Genomic DNA, 24,366 nt, shown 5'->3' on the forward strand with positions numbered 1-24,366 from the left:
TGACAAATTGTTCAAGTCTAATGTACAATACTCCCCTCTCTTCAAGGCAACAGAGACAATCTGGTCAAAGTTCTTTGCCGTGTGGGAAATACTTTGCTTGTAAGTCGTGCTGGCTTTGCTTGAAAGGTTACTCGCCCACAAAATAATACACTAGCCAGAAATTTTAATGTGGACATGGATTTCTTCAATAAACTCCTAATATGCGTGGTTAATAATTCTATTGAAACTTTACGAGTCGGAGAGAGTGAATGTATTTTACAAAATGACTTCATGAAATCAGCAGACAGTGATTGTGGAGATTTACTGCTCCGACTGCATTTATACTAGCCACATGCTTTGTCAGCAGTCTTGTACACAATATAGCTAGTCAGAGAAAATGAAGTAAGTCGTAAGTGAGTGTTGTGCAAATTAAATGGTAAAAGTGATAACTGACAGTACCAACCTGTTGAAGATAAACAGAACAGAAGGACTGATTTCACACAGTTATTCAAAACCATTATCGCTTTGATTGACGTTGATCACCACGATAAATCAGCACCTTAGTGCAAAAAGCTAATTCAGAAATTAAGGTGTGTCATCAGATTTCCAGAGATAAGATAATATTCCCTTACATAAATTTGGGTCAACATTTGGATCTCTGTCCAGTGCCTTCTCATGTTCCATTCTGTTCTTAGGACACCTTAGGATTAATATTTTCCTCCAGTGATAAGGAGACGGACTGCATTTCTGTACACGTGCATGTACCCATTTATGTACATATGCATGTGCGTATTTCTGTACAGATGTATTTTGAAAGGGCAATGGAAACTGACCCCGATTTTATGGAAATCCCATATTTCCTGGTGTGGGTATCATTATGTGTGTAAAGTTTGTCAGTAAATGACAACTGATATAAATGCATCACAATGCACCATTCCATGAATTAAACAAAGGCACTGCGGCACACCAAAGCAAACTGAGCAGTGTTACAACCTTTATTGTCGCGAATGAAACGCTTCTGCGTGGAACAAAATATGCTTCAAGGTATGACAACAATCAACAGTACATAAGAACAACGCACCTGACACATGCCAATTCGACTTAGCAGAAAATAGGGTTCACAAGCATGTTCCGTCAGCATTAATAAGACCTGACACCTTCGCCAACACGAAGTAACCAACAGTTGTCAATGAACCTCCTTGGGAAGGTTCATTCCATATCTGAAGATATGGTGAAACTGTTTCAAGATTCGGGTGACATCGTCAAACCCGGCCAATTTCACCCCCGGACATGTTCATTGAGTGACACATCATGGGATCGTTCAGGTTAAAATAACACATAAACACAGTTCTAGCATACATGTTGTTCAACTTGAGCAACATGTGTTCCGTTAAGTCGCAAAGATCTCAGACCAATGCCGTTCCCATCAATTATTGGCTGCAGTTCTTATCCCATACCAGATCACAAGGTCCACACCTCCAGTCGATCTCCTTTCAGATGGCCTGATATTACAAGTGTCGGTTCATAGGTCCTCACTTTTGGTAGTTACACGCGGATGGCCACGACGGGACAAGCGGGATGTCGAACTTAACGATGGAAAGATGACTTTACTCTGCATTTCCAAGACTTCACTCACTATGTTGGCTTACAAAGTGAACATTGCTGGCCATCTTTCTCGAATGCGCCTTGCGTGTGCATTATAGCACATGTTTACGCCTATTTTACTATTAAAAAGTTATGTATGGTCGGACGCAACTTTCAAACCCGTGGAAACTATATAAGAAAAGTGCTAATTTAATGCTAGTTTGCGATTTTCTACACTTTATTTTGCCGGCTGTACCACAGTTCATTTTCAAGTAGGGTACACGGAACGGGTAGGAAAATGGTGACTTAGGTCAAGTCATGTGACATCTGCTCCAGCAAATGTGAAAACACGAGCATTGTGATTGACCATCGACGAGTTTAATTTCACTTTTCACACAATATCATGATATTTCAGTCGCTTGGCTGTTCATCCGATGATAGGTAAGCCGCCATCCAAACTAAAAAATAAACATAAAAGAGGATTAGAGTATATATCTCATATATAAGCAATGAAAATAGTTGAGCACAGAAAGCAATATGGGTTTAAATAAAGATGCGTATTAGGAGTAACGAAGGCATATGGGGATTTTCTTGATGATCCAAGAAGACCCCACAGATGGAGTTCTTCGGGCATAGTTGGCTAGCTGTGGCTATACGATAAGGTCAAGGATGCCAGTGCGGTCGTTCTCCACACTTAGGGTTGCTCGCATGCCCATTAGATCCGGATTGCATATAGAAGATTTGGGGACAATCGTCTGTTGACTTCAGTCAGACACTGTGCAGGTCCAGTGGTGAAGGGGCTCATTATCCAATCATTGAACATTGAACATTTGCTTCTTTTGGTAGAGATCAAATTAAATTTGAAACGGTTGGTGTACCAATTCCATGTTAAATCCACATCTCCGAAACCTTTGACGGTCTTTGAAGACATTACTTGGGACTAATGTGATCACCTTGGAACCGTAGGAACCATTTGCAGGCAACAATGTTTTACATTGGAGACTGAAACGTTTACGACCTTTGCATTACTTTTAACATCATTTTCTTTTTTCTCAGTGTTTATTTCAGTCCTAAATATTGTTCACATATGGAAGATGGCGCTTAATGTTTTAGCAAGCATGTGTTGACACACTATCAGAATACATAAGAACAAACATCATCAATATTTACAGAAAGACAATCAGAATCACTCACTTGAGACCTTGACACTGAAGATGGACACAAGCACCACTATTGTAAATGTTAATTTCAAAAGGATATTGATGTTATTTGCGAGAAAGGAAAGAAAACAAACTCGAAGAAACAACATTTAAACCCCCAAGACCTATTTTTGTGAAGACTTTCTCTTACTGCTTTAAAGTTGCAGCAAAAGAATAATGTAAATGGTACGTACGGTTTTTCACACAGGTAAGAGTACTTTTGGGTACAAGCGTCATCGGAAAACGTGTGGTCTTGCCGACCATACAACATGACACAATCTTCTTGTATTGTTGCCTGGTTTGGCTCGTGTTTCCCCCAAGGTAGGTATGTGGCTTTCTGCCGGGTGGATTCCCACACAAAATTGCCTTCTTCTCGTACGTCAGAAAGTCCGATCCAAACATTGTCTGTTTCTGAAAATAAATGTTTCGCATACTTTCACCACAAAACTGGCGTTCTTGGCTGTGTGGGAAATAGTTTCCAAATTTTGCTTTCCTGCATGGCTAGCTATACCTGGGAAGTTACTACTCCACAAAATAATACACCCGACCGAAATGTGAATGTGGACACAGGTTTCATCATTAAGCTCCTAATATGATGATCATTTTATTTCAAGCCATAAACGTACATGAATTATAATTGCATTTTAACGTAAGAAGTCGGAGAGAGTGGGTATATTTTACAAAATGACCACATGAAAATACTTAGTCAGTCGGGCCAGTGACTATGGGGATTTGCTGGTCCAGCTGGATTTATACTAGCCACGAGCTAGCGGGCCAATGGTATATAATGCAGTTTGTATATTATACTTCTGTTACTATGAAACTGAAACGTATGTTTAACAACGACACATCTGTTTGTATGGCTAATGTGAGGTTACGTTTCTTACAAATAGGACACATATGGGTCGCGTACAGTGTCTACAGTTACATCATTTCGTCTTTTAAAACATATAACATCTGTGCATGTTCTTTTACGTTAATCATGTGATTCCATAATAACTTGGGTTGGAACAGAGCGACAGCGAAACGTTCCAGCAACACACACTCACAGTGGGGTAAGATCTCCGCCCGTAACCCCACTTGAAATGTACTCCATTGAGCAGGATTATTTTGAGGGTTTAGGGTTAGAATTAGAGGTTAGGTTCAGGACTTAGGTTTAGGCATTTTTGTAGATAAAATAGGTCTATATTCTTCGGGATGGAATGATTAAAAACAAATATGGGGCTTATGGGCGGAAATCTTTCCAAAAGCGCCGTAACGTCGAACTCACTCCCAACTGTATCATTGATAGAGACATTGACTTGTGGGTTATGTACTTACTACCAACGTTGAATACCTCCATCATGTCTTGTATGTGGATGTTTTCCGCTTTGGTCTCAAATGACGCCAGAAGTGCATCATGTTTCTCACACTCAAACTGAAAACAAATAACACCAGGTCGGTTTCATAGCAACAAAAATAAAGCTTCCCGGCCCTGCCATGGTGAACATTAACGTGTTGCGTGTTCTCCGAGAATAACGTAGAATCGGATATATACTATCATAGAGTCTTAGGTATTAGGTAGAGAAAGCGCCGTGTCAGAAAAACATGTTAAAATGTATATTGACATCCCTTCACTGGTTATGTATACATCCCTATCTATATATATATATATGAACACACACACACACACACACACACACACACACACACACACACACACACACACACACACACACACACACACACACACACACATATATGTGTGTATATACATCCCTTTACCGCCGCTTCACGTGTGGCGCCATTTTTTGAGACTCAGTTGTCATTCAGCTGCCGTCTTTTCTAATGGTGCTGTCCCAGTGGCGATCTCGGGGAGCTCGACCGACTGTACCTCGCAAACTGCTCGACTTGTCTGGACCTTGAGGGGTATCTCGACCTCACAGCGATCTCGTAATGGCTTCCGTTCGATTTCAATCAGATTTCAGTCGACATATCTCGACTCTGGTCTGCCAGGTTAAGAAGACTTATACTCAATCTAAATTTCCCGACATACCTCGACTTACTCTCGACCTATTCTCTACCCAGTTTCGGATCGAAGGTCGAGAAGGAAGTCTGGGAAGATTTTTGACATGCCAAAGTAGACCTGACTAGACTTGGCTCGTCCTGGCTCGTCCTGACTCGTTCTGAAGATCGACCAACTCGACCCTCAACTCGACCTTTAGGTCGAGAGGGTCAAGCAGCGTAAAGTCGGCACTGGGACGACACCCTCAGAAACCCTTCTGTGCCAGATCATATTATAACTATCAGGGGTATTAAGGGCGTGTACTCAAAATGTAAAGACGTGTCACAAATTAATTCTAGAAAAACAAAACAGTTTTGTCACTGATGTAATTATTAACTCCATTAAGATTGCAAACTTTCATGTATCAAAAAAATAACGTCATAAAAACATTACAAAAGTAATTCTGGAAAACGATGTGTGCAATTTATATTTTTAAGTTTCATGTATATATTTTTGTGTGTGCTTTATTCAGTTTTAGGCCGTCTACGACCAAGCTTAACAGTAAGGACGATAACTCTGTAATAGTTGAACGCACCAATTTTCCAACGTGAAACCATCAGTGTGTGAAATGTCAGGTCTCCAACATTTATTGCTTTGTTTAAGAAATCTACCCACACTTAAGCAGCATGCATTAAGTTGAAAAGTGCTGTGTAAGGTTCAAAATGTAAAAGTACCTTCGATAATGATTTTTGAATTCGTTTGAGATCAAGTAACAGCAGCCTGTAAAATGTAATTGTTCTATATACGTAAAGTAGTTTCAAAGAACCTCGTTATTGTCTCTACGGACGAACCTCGTGGTGGGCGATAACAAATCGTTGAGGTGCAGGTCAGCAAACTATTCATGAAGCTTGATTATACAAAGCATCATTATACATCAAAGCCACCAAAGTCATACGTTATTGCTATCTCGAACATGGCATGACAAATTGTTGATTCACCCCTCAAAACGTGTAACAGACTGTTAATTAAAGCGTTTCAATGTATAATGGCACAGGAAACTTACCACAGCCTCTGGCCACGCCTGATGGGTTTTTCTGAACAGTCGATAGCAGGAATTGTCATATGTAATCCAACCATTTGGACACTTTGCAGACTCTGTGGAAACGTAAGCTGGTCTTGGTACAGGGGTCATATACGTATGATAGAAATGGATGCTTTCATCGTTTCAAGGGCATTGCATTGGTGTGCAAGATTCTGATTTACCAACTCTTAATGACAAACGTTAAGTGTAAAAATGAACCAAAATTTCAACATATATTCCCTTAATCATATGCAAGCACAACACTCCAAACTGGCATACCTGTGGTAATTGACATAAGCACAACAAGGACTAACGTCGGCACAATCATTGTCACGGCTCTTTTCGTTGGGATATATGAACCCATTCAAGATACAATCCAGTTTATATGAAGAGGCTGGGTTAGTACCGTTCACGTGACTAAATATCTCTTGTCGCCTCCTGTTACCTTGGGAACAGTTCCCAGACGCACTGGCTTAGTCAACGGCTATTCGAACGATGGGCTATTCAGGAAATTGATATTAAACCAGTTTTTATTGGCCATTAGATAAGGGACTCCCGACAGTTGTCAGTTCTAGTACATGAGGTTCACATATCCCAAAACAGGATTGAGTGAGTGAGTTTAGTTTTACGCCGCACTCAGCAATATTCTAGCTATATGGCGGCGGTCTGTATATAATCGAGTCTGGGCCAGACAATCCAGTGATCAACAACATGAGCATCGATCTGCGCAGTTGGGAACCGATGACATGAGTCAACCAAGTCAGCGTGGCTGACCACCCGACTCCGTTAGTCGCCTCTTACGACAAGCTGAGTCGCCTTTTACGGAAATCATGGGTTGCTGAAGGCCTATTCTACCCCGGGACCTTCACCGGTCCCCAAAACAGCAAACTAGATCATATCATATTGTGTAAAACGAATAAAAAGTGAGGTTTTCCTCAAATCACAAATTATAGTTGCTAGAAGTAGACATAGATCATGGAGGAAAGTGTCCTTCTAGATTGTATACCTTTACCAGTCAAATACCTCACCCCCAGCTACAGAAATTAGAATACAGGGACAGAACACAAACTAAATTTACAACGAAGAGAGTCTCTATATAGGCATCCTGGTTCCCGGGCCTCTCATTAATATTCAGTTCCTGAAGGCCCGGGAACCAGGATGCTATACAGGTGACTCAAGCACATGACGGTTTTCTCTCCCGTGAGTATCTGGCTTCTACCTTAACTTGATATTGGGGCATGCGGCTTCAGCTAAAACAATCCTGTCACCTGCTCAATAATAGTGAAGGTTCACGATCTTGCCACGTGACACAACAATGTCCAGCTGATAAAACAGCACAAATGTCACATTTCTTGAAAGTCACATTGAACCTTAGTTAATGGAGTTAGTGTCAGATCAGAGGTCGATTTGTTCTCTTCATAAGAACCACATTTACTTATTATCTGAACGTGTCTAAAATAGATTACGTTACATCTATAAGCTGCACCCTAGATGAAATGGTCTTGTAACCCGAATTTCTGACTGAACACTTGTTCTTTCACGTGTTCCCTCATAGTTCAAACTGGACAATGTGCTTTTCTTTTGAAATGGCATATGACCTAACTTCAACTTCTTTTATTCTCATAAAAACCACCATTGGTGGTACAAGAGCAAAGAATATACAATATAAACAACATAAATATAAACATGCGTCATGATGATAAGTCATTTACGCAACAATTCATACACGTGAGAAATAAAAAGTGATAAACCTTTGGTAAGTTTAAAGCATATGTCTTTGTGAGTTACGAGGAAAAGCCAGGCCTATTCATTGCTTTCATTATATTTGATATCAAGTATCAGTGTGGCAATGTGAAAGAGTTTCACGCAGCGAGATGTACATATTATGTCTTCAGACAAAATATTAGATCTCTAATCACACAATACATATTTATTGTGTATGTGATATTTTGAGCCATAGTTAAATGCACGGAAAATAATACGACCACATTTTGAGAGTATATATGTCCAACTGATGTGTTACCGCACACTAAGAAATGTCTCCGCTATATCGCAACATCATCAAACAAATGCTGAATCCCCAAGAATAAACCCAATGAATTATTACATCACAAGACAGTGACATTTGGAAGGCTGTGGATGCCGAGATCAAATATTATTAATATTAAACTTATTTTAAATTTATTTACACAAAACCACTGAGCAAGTTGCCACTTGTTTGTACACTGAGAATCAAAGCGACATTAATGACGATCTTCTGTCGAGTATAAATGGAAGTGAGAGTCTTAACTGAATAATATTTTTGTGATATGAATGCATTGCACAGTTTACATAAAAATAGATACTATGAACTAACCTAACATTTCCAAAATGATAATGAAAGATCGTTACTAGTCATAGTTGAATGGAAGAAGGGCGAATTGGAAACATATGAAGAGATGTAGTGAGGTGTGACGAGAGATGTGATGACCGGCACCCATACTGACAGATTGTTGTTGCGCTGCTGGAGGTGAGAATGGACGATTTGTGTTAAGTGAGGTCGGTGGCTCTCGTCCTGGCACACAAAACGACTTTCACGACATACAACAGCTCAAATGGTGCTCCTAGGACTGTCCTCTCATCCAAACCTGCACGGAATGGAGTGGTCAGTCATAGTGATGCACCCCATACCCTAACCGATACTCCGTCACCCGCCATGAGGTATGTGGCTGACATTGGCTGGGCGTTGATTTCGACACGATCGCATCTATCTCGTACTTCAAAGTTTTATTCATTTGAATAAAATCACATCAATAAGTGGATTTTACAATTCAGACTATACTGGACCAGTCAAACGACTGATATACTTAATGATATAGGATGACAGAACATGTGTTCACGAGTCACTCTCAAATAGTGATGACACCAGGTGTTCGCGAAAGGTGAGCGTATGGTCATAGAGCATGGAAATGAACTCTTTGACACTTTCACATAGGCCGACCCATAACTCGGAAGTGAACTCTTTGACACTTTCACATAGGCCGACCCATAACTCGGAAGTGAACTCTTTGACACTTTCACATAGGTCGACCCATAACTCGGAAGTGAACTCTTTGACACTTTCACATAGGTCGACCCATAACTCGGAAGTGAACTCTTTGACACTTTCACATAGGTCGACCCATAACTCGGAAGTGAACTCTTTGACACTTTCACATAGGTCGACCCATAACTCGGAAGTGAACTCTTTGACACTTTCACATAGGTCGACCCATAACTCGGAAGTGAACTCTTTGACACTTTCACATAGGCCGACCCATAACTCGGAAGTGAACTCTTTGACACTTTCACATAGGTCGACCCATAACTCGGAAGTGAACTCTTTGACACTTTCACATAGGTCGACCCATAACTCGGAAGTGAACTCTTTGACACTTTCACATAGGCCGACCCATAACTCGGAAGTGAACTCTTTGACACTTTCACATAGGTCGACCCATAACTCGGAAGTGAACTCTTTGACACTTTCACATAGGCCGACCCATAACTCGGAAGTGAACTCTTTGACACTTTCACATAGGCCGACCCATAACTCGGAAGTGAACTCTTTGACACTTTCACATAGGTCGACCCATAACTCGGAAGTGAACTCTTTGACACTTTCACATAGGTCGACCCATAACTCGGAAGTGAACTCTTTGACACTTTCACATAGGCCGACCCATAACTCGGAAGTGAACTCTTTGACACTTTCACATAGGCCGACCCATAACTCGGAAGTGAACTCTTTGACACTTTCACATAGGTCGACCCATAACTCGGAAGTGAACTCTTTGACACTTTCACATAGGTCGACCCATAACTCGGAAGTGAACTCTTTGACACTTTCACATAGGTCGACCCATAACTCGGAAGTGAACTCTTTGACACTTTCACATAGGTCGACCCATAACTCGGAAGTGAACTCTTTGACACTTTCACATAGGTCGACCCATAACTCGGAAGTGAACTCTTTGACACTTTCACATAGGCCGACCCATAACTCGGAAGTGAACTCTTTGACACTTTCACATAGGTCGACCCATAACTCGGAAGTGAACTCTTTGACACTTTCACATAGGTCGACCCATAACTCGGAAGTGAACTCTTTGACACTTTCACATAGGCCGACCCATAACTCGGAAGTGAACTCTTTGACACTTTCACATAGGCCGACCCATAACTCGGAAGTGAACTCTTTGACACTTTCACATAGGTCGACCCATAACTCGGAAGTGAACTCTTTGACACTTTCACATAGGTCGACCCATAACTCGGAAGTGAACTCTTTGACACTTTCACATAGGTCGACCCATAACTCGGAAGTGAACTCTTTGACACTTTCACATAGGTCGACCCATAACTCGGAAGTGAACTCTTTGACACTTTCACATAGGCCGACCCATAACTCGGAAGTGAACTCTTTGACACTTTCACATAGGTCGACCCATAACTCGGAAGTGAACTCTTTGACACTTTCACATAGGTCGACCCATAACTCGGAAGTGAACTCTTTGACACTTTCACATAGGTCGACCCATAACTCGGAAGTGAACTCTTTGACACTTTCACATAGGTCGACCCATAACTCGGAAGTGAACTCTTTGACACTTTCACATAGGTCGACCCATAACTCGGAAGTGAACTCTTTGACACTTTCACATAGGTCGACCCATAACTCGGAAGTGAACTCTTTGACACTTTCACATAGGCCGACCCATAACTCGGAAGTGAACTCTTTGACACTTTCACATAGGCCGACCCATAACTCGGAAGTGAACTCTTTGACACTTTCACATAGGTCGACCCATAACTCGTTCTCCAGTAGTGTGATCGAAAGTTGATATGCGATTGATCGTCACAATTTTGTTGGTAGCTGATATGCCTATCACGAATTTGAAACGTTGACTGCTGACAAATGCCGGATCCCGGCAAGCCTACAGTTAACAATCGTTCGGCGCGTTGCAGCCGTCCGATCACAACTTCATAAGCAAACAATAGATATACTGGTAAGTAAATCACAGCTGTGTGATAACCAGGATTAATAAGATTGACAGAAATAAATGTGTCTAAATAGATTAAAGTACTATATTTTGTCTTTGTTGTCCATTCTGAAATATATGTTCGCGTCAAGGAAACTGTTGTCCACACGTCAGTGTTACAGGATAAACGTTCACACCCTGTATCAAGTACATCAGGTGCAGTTGTCCTGTGCAATAATCAGAACCTATGCCAACTGATACATTTGTAGGGCGTGGTCTCAGTCCCCAAATATACACGGAAAACAGGATCTTGAGTCAGTAAAAGTGTATTTTGTGAAGCACGTGAAACAATGCATGACGTTATCCACTCGCGTCCTGTCTGCCGGGAGTGAAGTATTAGCCTGACGCACTTGCATGTAATCTGAAACCAAAAAGAGAGCATGGGTGGATCTAAGGCGAAAATATATAACTTCCGTACCATAAAGCGTAATTTTGTACAGGTTGAAATAAGTGTTGTGAACCTGATACTTTTAAATGTCAGTGGCAATTGCAAAATTTAATATACATTCGTTCAATTTGAGTCCATAATCTCGTATTTCAGCTGTAGTATTAATGTGACACTACGTACGGTCGTTCACATAGGTAGGAGTTCTGAATTTCACATCGAGCGTCGGCCCACGTATGTTGTCGCATCCCGTACAGAATGACACAGTCTTGTTGTGATGTTCCAGACTGGTTGGGCTCAGTCGACCCCCAATCGAAGAACGTGGCCTGGCTTCTGTTTGACTCCCAAACCCACACATTCTCCTCTAGGACATCGGACAAGCCGATCCATACGTTGTCAGTATCTATAGTGTATTCAAACTTAATGACTATGAGTTTCAAGAGAAACAACCATTAAATATTGAATTTATGAATTGAATAAATTTCAGTTTAATCGTTTAATTGTTCCGACAACATTTTCGATTTAGAGACCTCTATTTGAATTTATTGTCAAGTAGCTACTTGCCACATTCAGAAAGGTATACAGATATACAGGTGACGATAAACTACCTGCGACATTCAGCTCCTCCATCAGTGCATGGACGTCTCTGCTTTCACTCTCTGTCTCTATTGAAGCCAGATAGGCAGCCTGTTTTTCACATTCGAACTATCGTACAACATAAAAAGAAATCCTTGAAGGAATGACATGCGCATATCATGAATTAATGGAACAATATATATATATATATATATATATATATATATATATATATATATATATATATATATATATATATATATATATATATATATATTGTTCCATTAATTCATATATATATACGACCGCTAAAATGATACACGTGATATAGGTCTTCATGTTTATATACAGATATGTCTGTTCCACACGATTACACTATGCATGTCGTGATGCTTAGCGATGCTCATGATGTTAATTATTGTATTGTTAGACTCGATTATTAACAGGACGTTGATAAATACCTGCAATGTTGCTAGGTGATGCTTTAGGTGATGAAACCGAAACGAATGATCTTAAGAGCGGTTAATACGACCTAGATCAGTCTCTATGGACAGCTGTACGGTTGGACAGTGTAATGTGGATAATGGTGGTACGTACCACTGCTTCCGGCCAAATCTTTTTGGAATTCCTGAATAGTCTTATGCAGGAGTCTCCAAATTCTGTCCAGCCATTCAGACAGTCGGACCATACTATTTGGTGGAAGGAAACATCGTGGGATGTAAATGTATTTATTTCACACATCTGGTACAAATCAAGCAATGTAGCCCAGACGTTCAAACTATAGATATAAAAATTCTTACAGATATTCTTGTTTGTCAAGAATTGCGATACATATTTAAACAGAGTCTGTGAATACATTAACCTATATGTTCTGAAGTGTGACATAGTCTACGATCCTTATATCTACGTTTGAAGAATGACTACGTTCTATATGACTACAAGCTTGGAGGCACAATACTTGCTGTTCCACCTGCTGTGTGTCTGATTTCATATTACCGTATAGCGAAACATGTTCAGACAACTTACCGGGTCCAGTAATGACTACAACACAGAGGAGTCCCGAGACAATATACGCCATAGCTACCGGCTAGCATAAGCTGAGACCAGAGAGTTGTGAGAAAAAATACAGGTGTTTGGGTCATTAGCTGATCAGGTGGCAAGAGCGACCATGTTGCTCATGGTCTGAGAATTTATCACTGAACCTACAAGTTGAAGCGACAATTATTGGTTTTGTACACTTATTACCCTATTCTTATAAATGTAAAAGCATGTTTGTTTATTTCTTGAATTAATAAAACACTGAAACGAAAGTAAGTGAGAAAAGCGATAACAGATATATGCTGTTTTCCGAACACAAATCTCTGAAAAAAGGTCGGAGGTGGAGAAGTGTAACAAAAAACCCGATGATCTTTTACTGTTCAAAGACCATCAAGAAAGCGATTATCTTCCAAGGGTTTACCCAGCTGAAATGAAACTAGGTGCATACCTGACTTGCTTTGCCATGTGATTTTGATGTGTAGAACTTTTATTGGTGGGACAGGAAGATCCGAAACCGTGACGATCCGGTTTAGAACTGTCTTCAGCAACCGAAGCTTGTCGTAAGAGGCTACTAACGGGATTGAGTAGACAGGCCCGCTTGACTTGGTTAACGCATGTCACCTTATGGTAGATAATTGCGTAGATCGATGCTCATGTTGTTGATCATTGTATTGTCTGCTCCAATCTCGACTATTTACAGACCGCAATATTGCTGAATGCAACGTTAAACCGCAAACAAACAGGATAGGATCGCCTTTTCATGAATATCATCAGTGTTTGGCTGTTCGTAAACACTTGCTCATTACACAGAAGATATCGTACAGTTGACTCAGGTTTTGTTCAGGTCATGATTAGGGATTGGATTGGATCGCGTGTTGTTTAACGCCGTACTAAAAAACCTAGAACTATATTATTAACACGCGTGCCTTACTATGTGAAAAACAAGCATGGTATCAGTTATACCATCATCGAATAACTACGCCTTGTTTCACTGAGCCGTTGACACCACCAAAGGTAATTGTTCACCATTTGCTCGACAGCTCCTTGCATGTGGAACAGAACGGAATTTATTCGCACATAAATTGAGGCCAATGGTGCAGATGATTGCATCGTACCATCTTTGATAGAGGTTGGTTGCTTAGTTCAAGATTGCGTGCAGGTGAAGAGCTTTCTGGAATAATATTCTGTCGGTTTGTATGAGTAACGGTACAAACTGGTACATGGTAGGATACTGATAAGACAAGGGCAACTATATTGACCTGGGTGCCGTTCCACTAACCGATCTTAGCCTTACGCCAATCGTAAACCCTTAAAATCCCAATCTTAGCGTGACGTTGCGATCGGCAAACCGTTCCACTAACCAATCTTGTCATAGTTAATCGTAAAGTTATGATCCAAAGTCTTAAGTTGCTCACGATCAACTTAGGATGGTCAACGCCAAAAATGCTGGCGTTCATATTCATGAAAAGAATTTGCATATACCGATGATATTCACATACTATGCTTCATACCCAGGGTTCACATGCACTTGTCACCAAATCCAAGACCAAGGAGCTCACTATCCTAATATTTTGCCCAATGATCTTTCTCAACGTTAGCACTACTACTACTGCAAGACTATGCAGGAGATACAGGACAATTTTTTTCTGGATTGATTTTAAGTAATCCATAAAACACGTGTCCGGTATTACTACGCCAACTTCTAAATGCCTTTGAAGAATCCTATACAAGAGATGTGGAGACAAATCGTGTCTCGTATTTCTCGACCTCTCGCATGAAAGAGCGTCGATCTAAGATTGGATCAGATCGTAAGATCGAGACTGAGATCGGCCAAAGATCGGTTAGTGGGACGATTAGAAGACGATCGTATAGTTTGTGTAACGAGATAAGATTGATCTTAGATAAGATCTGTTATTGGAACGGCATTCTGAAGTTTGTATGAGCCAGATATACAAATAGATCACAGTATTCATCTCCTAAGTCCAGTTTACAGAGATGCGTGGGGGTATTAGCAAGTCACAATGATAATAGTAAGTATACCTGCACGTACTGAAGGATCTAGGTTAGAGACAAACTCCAGGATGCCCCTGTAAAGGACAAACTTCGGACAGAAAACAAATGTAGAAACAAAATATGGAGTTCAGATCTAAACGCTAAAAGTTACATGCGACCAAAACAATTGAAGATCATTAAAACACAATTATCATTTATTCACGACATATAATTTATAATGCTGCTTATGAAAAAACAACCAACAAACAAATAAACATTTGACAAGACTGGCATTCCCTGGTACAATTCTTCATCAGACATTGCCTTGTACATTTAATGGAATGGCAGCAGGTTTGACTCAGGGCAGACCGAGGAGCTATTACAGATAGCTGGGGAGTTGATAATTGGTGCAACAATGGAGGGATCTGGTACCATGGATAATGAAAGCTGGTTAACATAGCTGGACATGGTAGCACGTAGTCAGTCAGAATCCGTAAATTTTAGACAAGGTTCCAAGAACTGACAATCATTGGTGAATTAGCTCCAAGGAATAACCTGACATCATAATGGTTACGCACAGAAGAGAGTTGTATCTACGTGTAAGCACCATTCATCCTAACTCTCCCGGAGTCCGTTAAGAAGGAGAGACACGATCATGACATCCGTCTAATCCGGTCCCTCCAGCTTTGTGGGGAAACTATCTACCTGGTTGTGAAGATCGATATATCAATATATAGAGGATATCTCTAACTCTTGGAGTGCAGTGGACCCTATCCCGAGAGAGTTAGAACAATGCTATTCACAAGCGTGAGTGTGAGTGAGTGAGTTTAGTCTTACGTCGCACTTAGCAATATTCCAGCTATATGGCGACGGTCTGTAAATAATCGAGTCTGGACCAGACAATCCAGTGAGCAACAACATGAGGATCGATCTGCGCAATTGGGAACCGATGACATGCGTTAACCAAGTCAGCCAGTCTGACCACCCGATCCCGTTAGTCGCCTCTTACGACAAGCATAGTCGCCCTTTATGGCAAGCATGGGTTGCTGAAGGCATATTCTACCCCGGAACCTTCACGGGTCCTATTCATAAGCCCTTGATAGAATAAAGAGATAGGTCGCAACTCACCAAATGCTTTGCAGATACATACAAACGCTGATGGAGTTTAGTATTTACAGTATCAAAGTACTAATCGTCTTAGTGATAGGCCATAAAAGCGAAATAGAAGGAGGAATAAAAATCGTGTATGCACAAAATGAACAATACTCTTTGAAATCTGCGTGTTTCCAACATCATTTTAAACAAACGTATCAAGAATCTAAATGTGTTTCAAAAAGATACTGTTACGTCATGTATCACAAACGCTTCACAAACATGAATCCAATGACCTTTCTTGGTGAATGTATTACATGGCTCTCCTGACATAACATTGAGCCAAAGAAGAATTGTCATATACTTCTAGCGCGAAGGCTAGAATGAAACAAGTGCCTTTGTGTTCATTGTGTTTTGCACTAAACAGCATAATGTTTTGAACAACTGCTAATGATCCCTTGTGTAATCATTCAGCAGGCTCTTTCTTTAAATTAACCCTTGATCTGTAAATTCTTTTTCTGAGACACAACAACGCTTTGGGGCAACATGTTCTTGGATATGATCGCTTTGCAAGTTTTGGTACACTGTTAGATACATAGATAGATACATCCCTCTATTACACATTGGTTGTAATCGATGAGGCATGTCCGCTTCCAATAGGGAAAATGCATCATAAAAAGTACTGTCTGTCTATTATATGCATAGTGCTGTACATAGCTAGCAAGAGCTGGTAGCCTGAGTCTCCCTCACCAGGACTCCCTGGGTATGATTGGAGGAAGCTTCGGAGGAGGAGCCGATATCAATGTAGTAACGTTTGGAGGAGTCTGACCTACGAGGAGGGGATCTAACCTGGCTTTGATCCTGTTATCAGACATATGAACTGGGGGAATGTGTGGAATCTCAGGAAGAGGCGGTAATTCCGACCTTCGCATGGCTACAGGCATTGCTGATGAGAGAGGACCAGCAGTTTCAGAAGTATCATGTTTCACTTCACCACTGGTCACCGAAGGAAGATCTCGGGTTCGCCTGGCCCATGTTGAGCTCGTGTTTCTGTCTTTGCAGAAACAGACAACCGCCCGAAATACAGAAGTCTGGTTTTGATTCTGGCTCATCTCTGTAGAACAACCAAGCTGTTGGCCCTTCAAGAAATATAAAACACAATCATGTATATGTCGTGTAAAATATGCTCAACATGTTTTGCTTTTCTTCCATACGTATTCATACTAGTTTCTCACATGAACAAGAATCATATTTTCAACACAAGTCTTCCCCTCACGAAAACGTTTTGAGCTACCTCGGATCAGTGATGTGTTGTGGAATGGTGGCATCAGTGATTCCAGGGGTTTGATAATACCTTGTTTAAGTGTTACAGCTGATTAGGGTGCCAAGAATCACATGACTTGCTGTAGGGGGGTTGAGGTGTGGTTTATTTCGAATATATATCATATCTGTAAGCCCCATTTGTGGAATAGAACCAAATATGTGATCCTGATGATCTGGACCATGTGTTCACATGTGACCTGTTTGATGTAAGCTGTATGCCTGCGGACCTTGTTCCTTCTTGCCAAGCTGTGCAGCTGTGCTATGTTGAACTATTGTTAGATGAGTACCCAGATTGGTGCATAGAAATTATGGGAATTTTTAAATTAGCCAATTAGGAGCTATAAATTAGGGTCAGGTGATAAACAATATTCCAAAGTGAGACAATACTCTTGATCCAGCACTTGTCTGAACCACAAATGCAATAGGAAACGTTTCAGATGAATGAAATGCATCTGAAATACTTGCCATACCTTACTAAATGTCAATATGATTGACATATGCATAAAACCACAAACTTTAGAACACTACCACCAACCTTCAATATTTTTAGTGACCTTTTTATGACTTATATAATATTTTTATTCCTATTTTCCTTGTAAAGGATAAACACTGTAACACCAATTTATATAAGATAAACTATAAAATAGTTCAAAGCAAACAAACCAAGTTAAGAAAAGCATGGAAATAAGGGACTGTGAATCATGTCTACCTTGTGAAATGTTTCGCTCTTTTGTCTTGACTGGCCTTTCATAAACTTGCATGGTGTCCTATGATTAATCGAATATACATGCTATAGAATATACGAGAATATCGATTTCGGTCAAGGGGTAGCTATTGTTTAGTGGAAGATAGTGTTCTTAAAACCAAGGAACATGTAATTAGTTCCTTATAGCTGCCAAGTTCTCAATCAAGGTTATGTGTTACCTTCATCAGCTTTTTCTTTTTAACGCAGTACAATGCAACCAATGAGATTATTCCAACGAAGCAAAGTCCCACAACAGCAATTACAGCAATCGTTGCAGCATCCATACTGGAATCTGAAAACAGGAACCTTTATTTGCAGGAAATGCTTCACAACTACCGCCTATCTCTACAGTCTGTACCTTTACGGTGATCCCAAACTGAAAAGTTGCCCGCCTAAATCAAATTAATCTACACAAAAAGTAGTTCCCTCTCATATATTACCATCGAAACATAACCAAACATAATTTCTGGCATGCTTTCTTCAAGTTTTAAACATCTCGATGACCATTCATGACCCACACGTGGTTTTCCTGGACATATCAGGGGTTAGTCAAGGCGAGTGGTCACGAATGCTGGATGACTTACAATTTACAATGTCATGATCTGAATTCTGTTGGTGGAATGGAAACGTATAATCGTAAATGACGCATTGTTTAACCTGTTTGAGGATATCACTAACCGATAAAAGAAAAATAAATATGGAAGGGAGGCAACGCCTGGCTTAGCAACTGCGAGCCCAATAATACAGCATTACCAAACTATGACGGCATCAGTGACCTAAACATGTAGTCGGATGTCGGAGTCGGATGTGGACACAGATCCTCTGGCTGTGGTTGAGATACAGTTGATACTCCACAAGACACCTCGATCTCCACTCGATCTCCACACAGATGCTGTGAAAACACACATTTCAACAAGAAACTCCTTTGTCAATCACCTAAGATTATAATGATATAAGATATTCGCTTGCCCATTTCTAAAGTTAGGTTTAACTTACTAGTTCAAAAAGGAGTACAAATTCATTATATATTTGTTTTTCTTGAATAATTAGTTGTGTCTGAATCAAAGGTTTGGTTTATGTACTTGTCTGTCTGTGACGAAGAAACCTACAAACATAGAATGCTCAGAATGAAATGCTTATCAACGGCGATCCAGATTCTCACTGTTAAGCTGTATCCAGAAATGCCCTCCTGGCACATGTAAACTGTTATTCAATGTTAAGTTAAGAAAGTTTCCCTTGGATTAGAATACAGACTTGACAACGAAGTTGTTGTTGAAAGCACAGTCAATTGCTAATGTGGACTCTCCATCCTGCAGGAGAAGATGCTGGGCACAAGAACCACCTGCGTTGTACTGGAGGCGAATGTAAAGTGCAGTTGCGGTGATCTCTGACCCACAAGGTGCCGACACACTGCAGGCATGGTTGGAGTCCAAGTGAACTACTTTCGGGTACTTATTGTTGTACAGATACAGTGTAGAACCGTTGAATACACTCTGGTCGGAAACACTTTGGTGGAGATTTTCTGTCACAAACAAAAGCTTGGCAGGAAAGGTTGGATCAGCTGATATTCAACAAATACATCTTAAGCAAAACGTTTAAGTTGAGTGACCCGTAACTTCTATGAGAGGCATTTTGCAAGCTGTAAAGATGATAGTCAACGTCATTGTTGTAATAAATGCACTCGTTATAAAAAAAGTTGACTCTCTATAGAATTTGGTTTTCCTTAATATGAACTATATCCTTATTGTTGGAAGATGGTACAGCTGATTAGAACCGCTGTACGCGGCTTTCCCGTGATAGAGTCTTTGTATTCCTACTACATAAAGATGAAGCGTACTACCTGCGGTGACTCAGGTGCAACTCAATCCGGCAGAACATTCCACTCACTCACTCACTCACTCACTCACTCACTCACTCATCCGCTGATAGAGTAGGTTGAGTAAGCTGACTTGAAAAGCTTGTGTCTACTCACCAGGTATGCAGTAGTAGTTCATCAACATGGAATTAGCTGGTGTCAGGTGAGTGAGGACGTCACATGGCCGCCCAGCTTTAATTCTGTCCACTCTCACTGTGCAGTCAGTCGTACCAGTACAGTTTGTATAAATCCGCAGGCCCTTTCCTTGCCCGTCCAAGTGAAACTGGCAGTCGTCCTCAGCATATGTGCAGGACTTAGAGTGGTTCCTGTTTAAATCTGTTGACTCGCTGGGACAGCTGAGATATGTACTTTTAGAGCCAGCATAGAAATCTTTCAGAGCAATAATCTCCCCTGGCTGACACTCCGGGTTCAGAAAGTCAAAATCTGAAGACCCTGTTCCAAAACATCCTGAGGTTTGCTTTGGAGTCCATATCAAAGGATCTGACACGAAGGCAAATGGATGAGATGTCACTGAACTTATTAGCTTGATTAGAAGATGTATACTTTGACATCACGCAATCATTTAGGCAATAGTCATGAGACCCATTTTGTATATGCTTGTGATGTACGGTTATGATATAAACTAAACAAAACCCAAACCCACAGGACCAAAATAAAGAAATGTGTTAAGAGTATATTAGGTGATTAAGCTTGAACATTGATAAAGGGAATTCGACGCACGGACGAACATATGCATTGCTGCTATTATTAGCACTATTTCAATTCACTCCGTGCATATGTGCGGTTCAATTGCTGATGACACTACCACTTGCAGCCGACACTGCTCCACACCGTCACATATCTGAAGACGATGGTGACGTTTCCGTCCCATAAGTGCTCGATTAGGTTCAGATATGGCGATTTTAATTGGAAAGGCAGGGAGGGACACTAACGTTTGCAGTGATCAGATGGGCACCTGCAAACGGGCTGTGTCGGGTCGAGCGTTGGCGTGTTGAAACATGTCCCTCTGGAGGTGAAAAGGTGGGAGGTGGGAGGTCATAACATTGCACTGAACCACCGCTAGCTCTGCCCTACCCATATAGGAAATGGCTACCCACACCACGACGTTCTTTCCACCATTTCTGTCCCCCTGGCATACGCGGCGTGTCGGCGCAAAACGTTCACGTCGACGTCAAAACTTTGTTGTAGGAGGAAACCCGATTCACTGCTGAATCTTGTTGCACCATCTTTGTCGGTATGGTAATGTCAGGACAGCTTCAGCGTTTAGTCGATATACTCAATTTCCCACTTCTCTCAGACGATTTCGGGGCTGTAGGGTAGCCTAGTGGCTAAAGTATTCGCTCGTCACTCCTGAGACCCGGGTTCGATTCCCCACGTGGCTAAAATGTGTGACGTCCATTTTCTGGTGTCCCCCGCCGTGATATTGCTGGAATATTTTGCTAAAAATTGCGTAGAACTAAACTCAATCACTCAGGCAGACGATTTGTGATGGTTTCGTCAGAAATTCTTCGGAAACCTTTCCTGCAGTGCCCGTTGCTGTAGCAAATCGGTGATGTAGGTCTACACCCCTACTTCTACATCAGCGACGATCTTGGGTCGAACTGAAGCAGGTATATCGATGCCATGATCGAGATATGGTGCTGTGGCGGACATTGAAGTGTCCTGCAACGGCAGACTGGAACTCCGCTGCTTCCAAATGTCCAATCACGATAAGTCGATTAGTGGCAATTGTGATTTTCGTTTATGTCGTAAATTTCGTAATAAAATGATCAGTTTGGTTTGGCATTTTATAGTCGATATCTTAACTTATGTTTAGGGTACACTTCACGTGCAAAACCATCGATTTGACTTCAACATATGTTATTCACAATGTGAACGCAATTGGGGACAAGTTATCCAGCTTAAAATACCCGCGCATGCGTAAGCAATGTTTTGTCTTGGCATGCGTGTTTCTTGTTTTTTCAAGAGTGTATTTACGTTTTATTATCGAAATATTCATCATAATTATATCGCATATCAAGATCACCATTAACTTCTCATGTGCCCATGTGCTAATCCACGTCAGCTGGAGAAACTGCATTGTATTCACCATTACCTACTCATAAGTTCTTTGAATTATCTGTATCAGCTGTAACAGCCGTACCTTATTCAATATGTAAGTCCATCTCATATCAAGATCGCCTGTACATACTCATGAGTTCTTTTAATTATCTATATTAGCTGGAACAACGGTGCAGTAGTCAAGATCACCATGAACTACTCACTTGCTCTTGGAACGATCCATATTAGTCGGAATAACTGTGTTGTGGTGACCATTTTCTCGTATCTTCCCACCCTTAGGGAATGTCCGTGTAATATATCAGCTTAGTAAAAAAAAATATAAATTCAATTACCTTTGTGGTTGTAAATTTCCCCACTTGTTAAAATCCTTCCTATAACTCCGATAGTGTCAGTATTATTAATGACTTCAATACAGTGGATCAGTGGACGCCTGTGGTTTCCTATGGCCTAGCGGGTTGTGAGTGTCACGACATTGCGTGTATACTGCCAGGCTGTCTCTTTGTTTGCTCTCTGATTCGATGAATTTACAAGCATGGTTATCACGTAATCTGGCCCCAGGATCCTCACAGTGTTTGAGACAAACAATCTGCTCTGACTTTGGGCTAGAAATGAATGTAATTATCAGAAGGAGTGTACATAGACGTTAGCGACGAAGAGGAATTATCAATTTGACCAACACCTCCAATTAAGAAATCCATGTAATGGATAGCACGTTTAACAAAACTGACCGTTTACTATGCCACGTTTTCCATTACAATCAGCAAAGCGAGAGTATAACATCTTATCGCAGAATGATGACACCTGTGGCAAAAGTGCCAGGTAGTGAAGAGTGACCTTATTCCCCACTTTTGGCAACATTCCAGCAATATCTCGACGTGGATACATGAGAACTGTGCCTCATACATGTGTCCATATGGGTGAACAGACCCTTTTCTTCGGCGTGAGGGGCGATGGAGGGGTAGCCCCGTGGTTAAAGCGTTCGTTCGTGACACCGAAGACCCGGGTTCGTTCACCCACATGGGTACAATGTGTGAAGCCCATTTCTGGTGCGATATTGCTGGAACATTGCAAAAAGCGACCAAAAACTAAATTCACTCGCTCACTCTTCGGCGTGAAGAACGAGAGCATTAACCACTGTCTTGGCTTCCCCACCCCAACTGACTGAGATGTGGAGAGAAGATCCAAAGGATTGTCAGGAACCAATCTTTGTAGGTTTGAACCTATTTAGTATATCGAATGTATTTAGATTTGATGGCACTATGCTCGTGTAACAGTAATGCTGTTTTCAAAGACGTACATTCAGCTCATTAGCACACCGTACATACTGGTAAGCATCTGACGTCTCCGATAGTTAAGTCATCGCACATTGCATTACCTTTGGACACCACCCGAATCTATGTACATTTTGAGGAAGTTTTCCAAACATGCGATCACACATCAGCATACTGGGCTGCACATGTCAATCATGTTCCTGATACAGTATCTCAAAATCTTTGGTACGCATATCCACGTGCTGCGAAGGCGCACTTTGAGGTATAGAAACCATAATTGCAGCATGTGCACATCAGTTTCTTAACTGACTTCAAAGGGCGGTGCGGGCAGTCTAGCAGATAAAGCTCGTCACGCCAAAGACCCGGCTTCAACTTACCAACATGGGTGCATTGTGACCGGACCCCACTCCCTGCTGCGTAAAACCATACTCACTCACTCAGTCACTGACGTCAGGCTACCCGCCTGTATAATCAGAAGGAGACAGTGGACTGCTGATCTGAAGGAACGATCAGACCTCCAGCGCAACTTTAAGGACAGTTGTTGACTAACGGGATCGGGTGGTCAGGCTACCTACCTACCTACCTACCTACCTACCTACCTACCTACCTACCTACCTACCTACCTACCTAACTACCTAACTACCTAGTTAGTTGGATATCTATCTCAATAAATATTGTTTCTAAAGTATTGGTGAAACAGTCTACCTATTGGTTGGACGGGAAGGAGCTAGTAATTAAAAATCACTCGACTGAAACAGGTTCTGCGTTTGACGGGTAGTCAAACAGGGAGTAGTCATAAAGAGAATGAACCTTGGGACATGGCCTAGGGTTCATTGTTCTGGTGAAAGTCGTTATCGTCTACATGTTACCGACGGCCGTTGTTGCATATGGAGACGTCGTAATGGAGCAGATTCACAGACGGCATGCAGCTGAACCCTGAGTTATGGCTCTGTTCATGCGACGGTAATGGGTCGTTAGCGCACACCAGAGTAATGACAGCCCCAGTTTGAAAGAGGAATTTATTTGCTAACCCTTCCTAAAGTGATTCAAACACGCCACCACTCACACGTTCAATCTCACAATCACCCACCACGCTTTGTTTCCCCAACATTCACATATA

General features: G+C 41.3%; 3 protein-coding genes across 3 annotated transcripts; all 3 read right to left on the minus strand.

Annotated features, from left to right (window-relative positions):
• Positions 1–1,990: 1,990 nt before the first annotated feature.
• Positions 1,991–6,155, minus strand: LOC137287577 (C-type Lectin CRL-like). The gene is made up of 5 exons (XM_067819943.1): positions 6,107–6,155; positions 5,810–5,901; positions 4,083–4,179; positions 2,957–3,173; positions 1,991–2,021 (listed from the first exon to the last, which is right to left on the minus strand). Exons 1-5 carry the CDS (start codon positions 6,153–6,155, stop codon positions 1,991–1,993), a joined length of 486 nt encoding a protein of 161 aa, XP_067676044.1.
• A 2,201-nt stretch (positions 6,156–8,356) lies between these two features.
• LOC137287765 (uncharacterized) lies at positions 8,357–12,926 on the minus strand. The gene is made up of 6 exons (XM_067820154.1): positions 12,875–12,926; positions 12,446–12,537; positions 11,881–11,977; positions 11,456–11,675; positions 8,782–10,730; positions 8,357–8,454 (listed from the first exon to the last, which is right to left on the minus strand). The coding sequence occupies exons 1-6, from the start codon at positions 12,924–12,926 to the stop codon at positions 8,357–8,359; spliced, it is 2,508 nt and encodes an 835-aa protein (XP_067676255.1).
• Positions 12,927–19,279: 6,353 nt separating this feature from the next.
• LOC137287766 (uncharacterized) lies at positions 19,280–22,230 on the minus strand. The gene is made up of 3 exons (XM_067820155.1): positions 22,179–22,230; positions 20,011–20,394; positions 19,280–19,560 (listed from the first exon to the last, which is right to left on the minus strand). Exons 1-3 carry the CDS (start codon positions 22,228–22,230, stop codon positions 19,280–19,282), a joined length of 717 nt encoding a protein of 238 aa, XP_067676256.1.
• Positions 22,231–24,366: the final 2,136 nt, after the last annotated feature.

Source organism: Haliotis asinina, chromosome 6 (assembly GCF_037392515.1).
Source record: "Haliotis asinina isolate JCU_RB_2024 chromosome 6, JCU_Hal_asi_v2, whole genome shotgun sequence".
NCBI lineage: Eukaryota > Metazoa > Mollusca > Gastropoda > Lepetellida > Haliotidae > Haliotis > Haliotis asinina.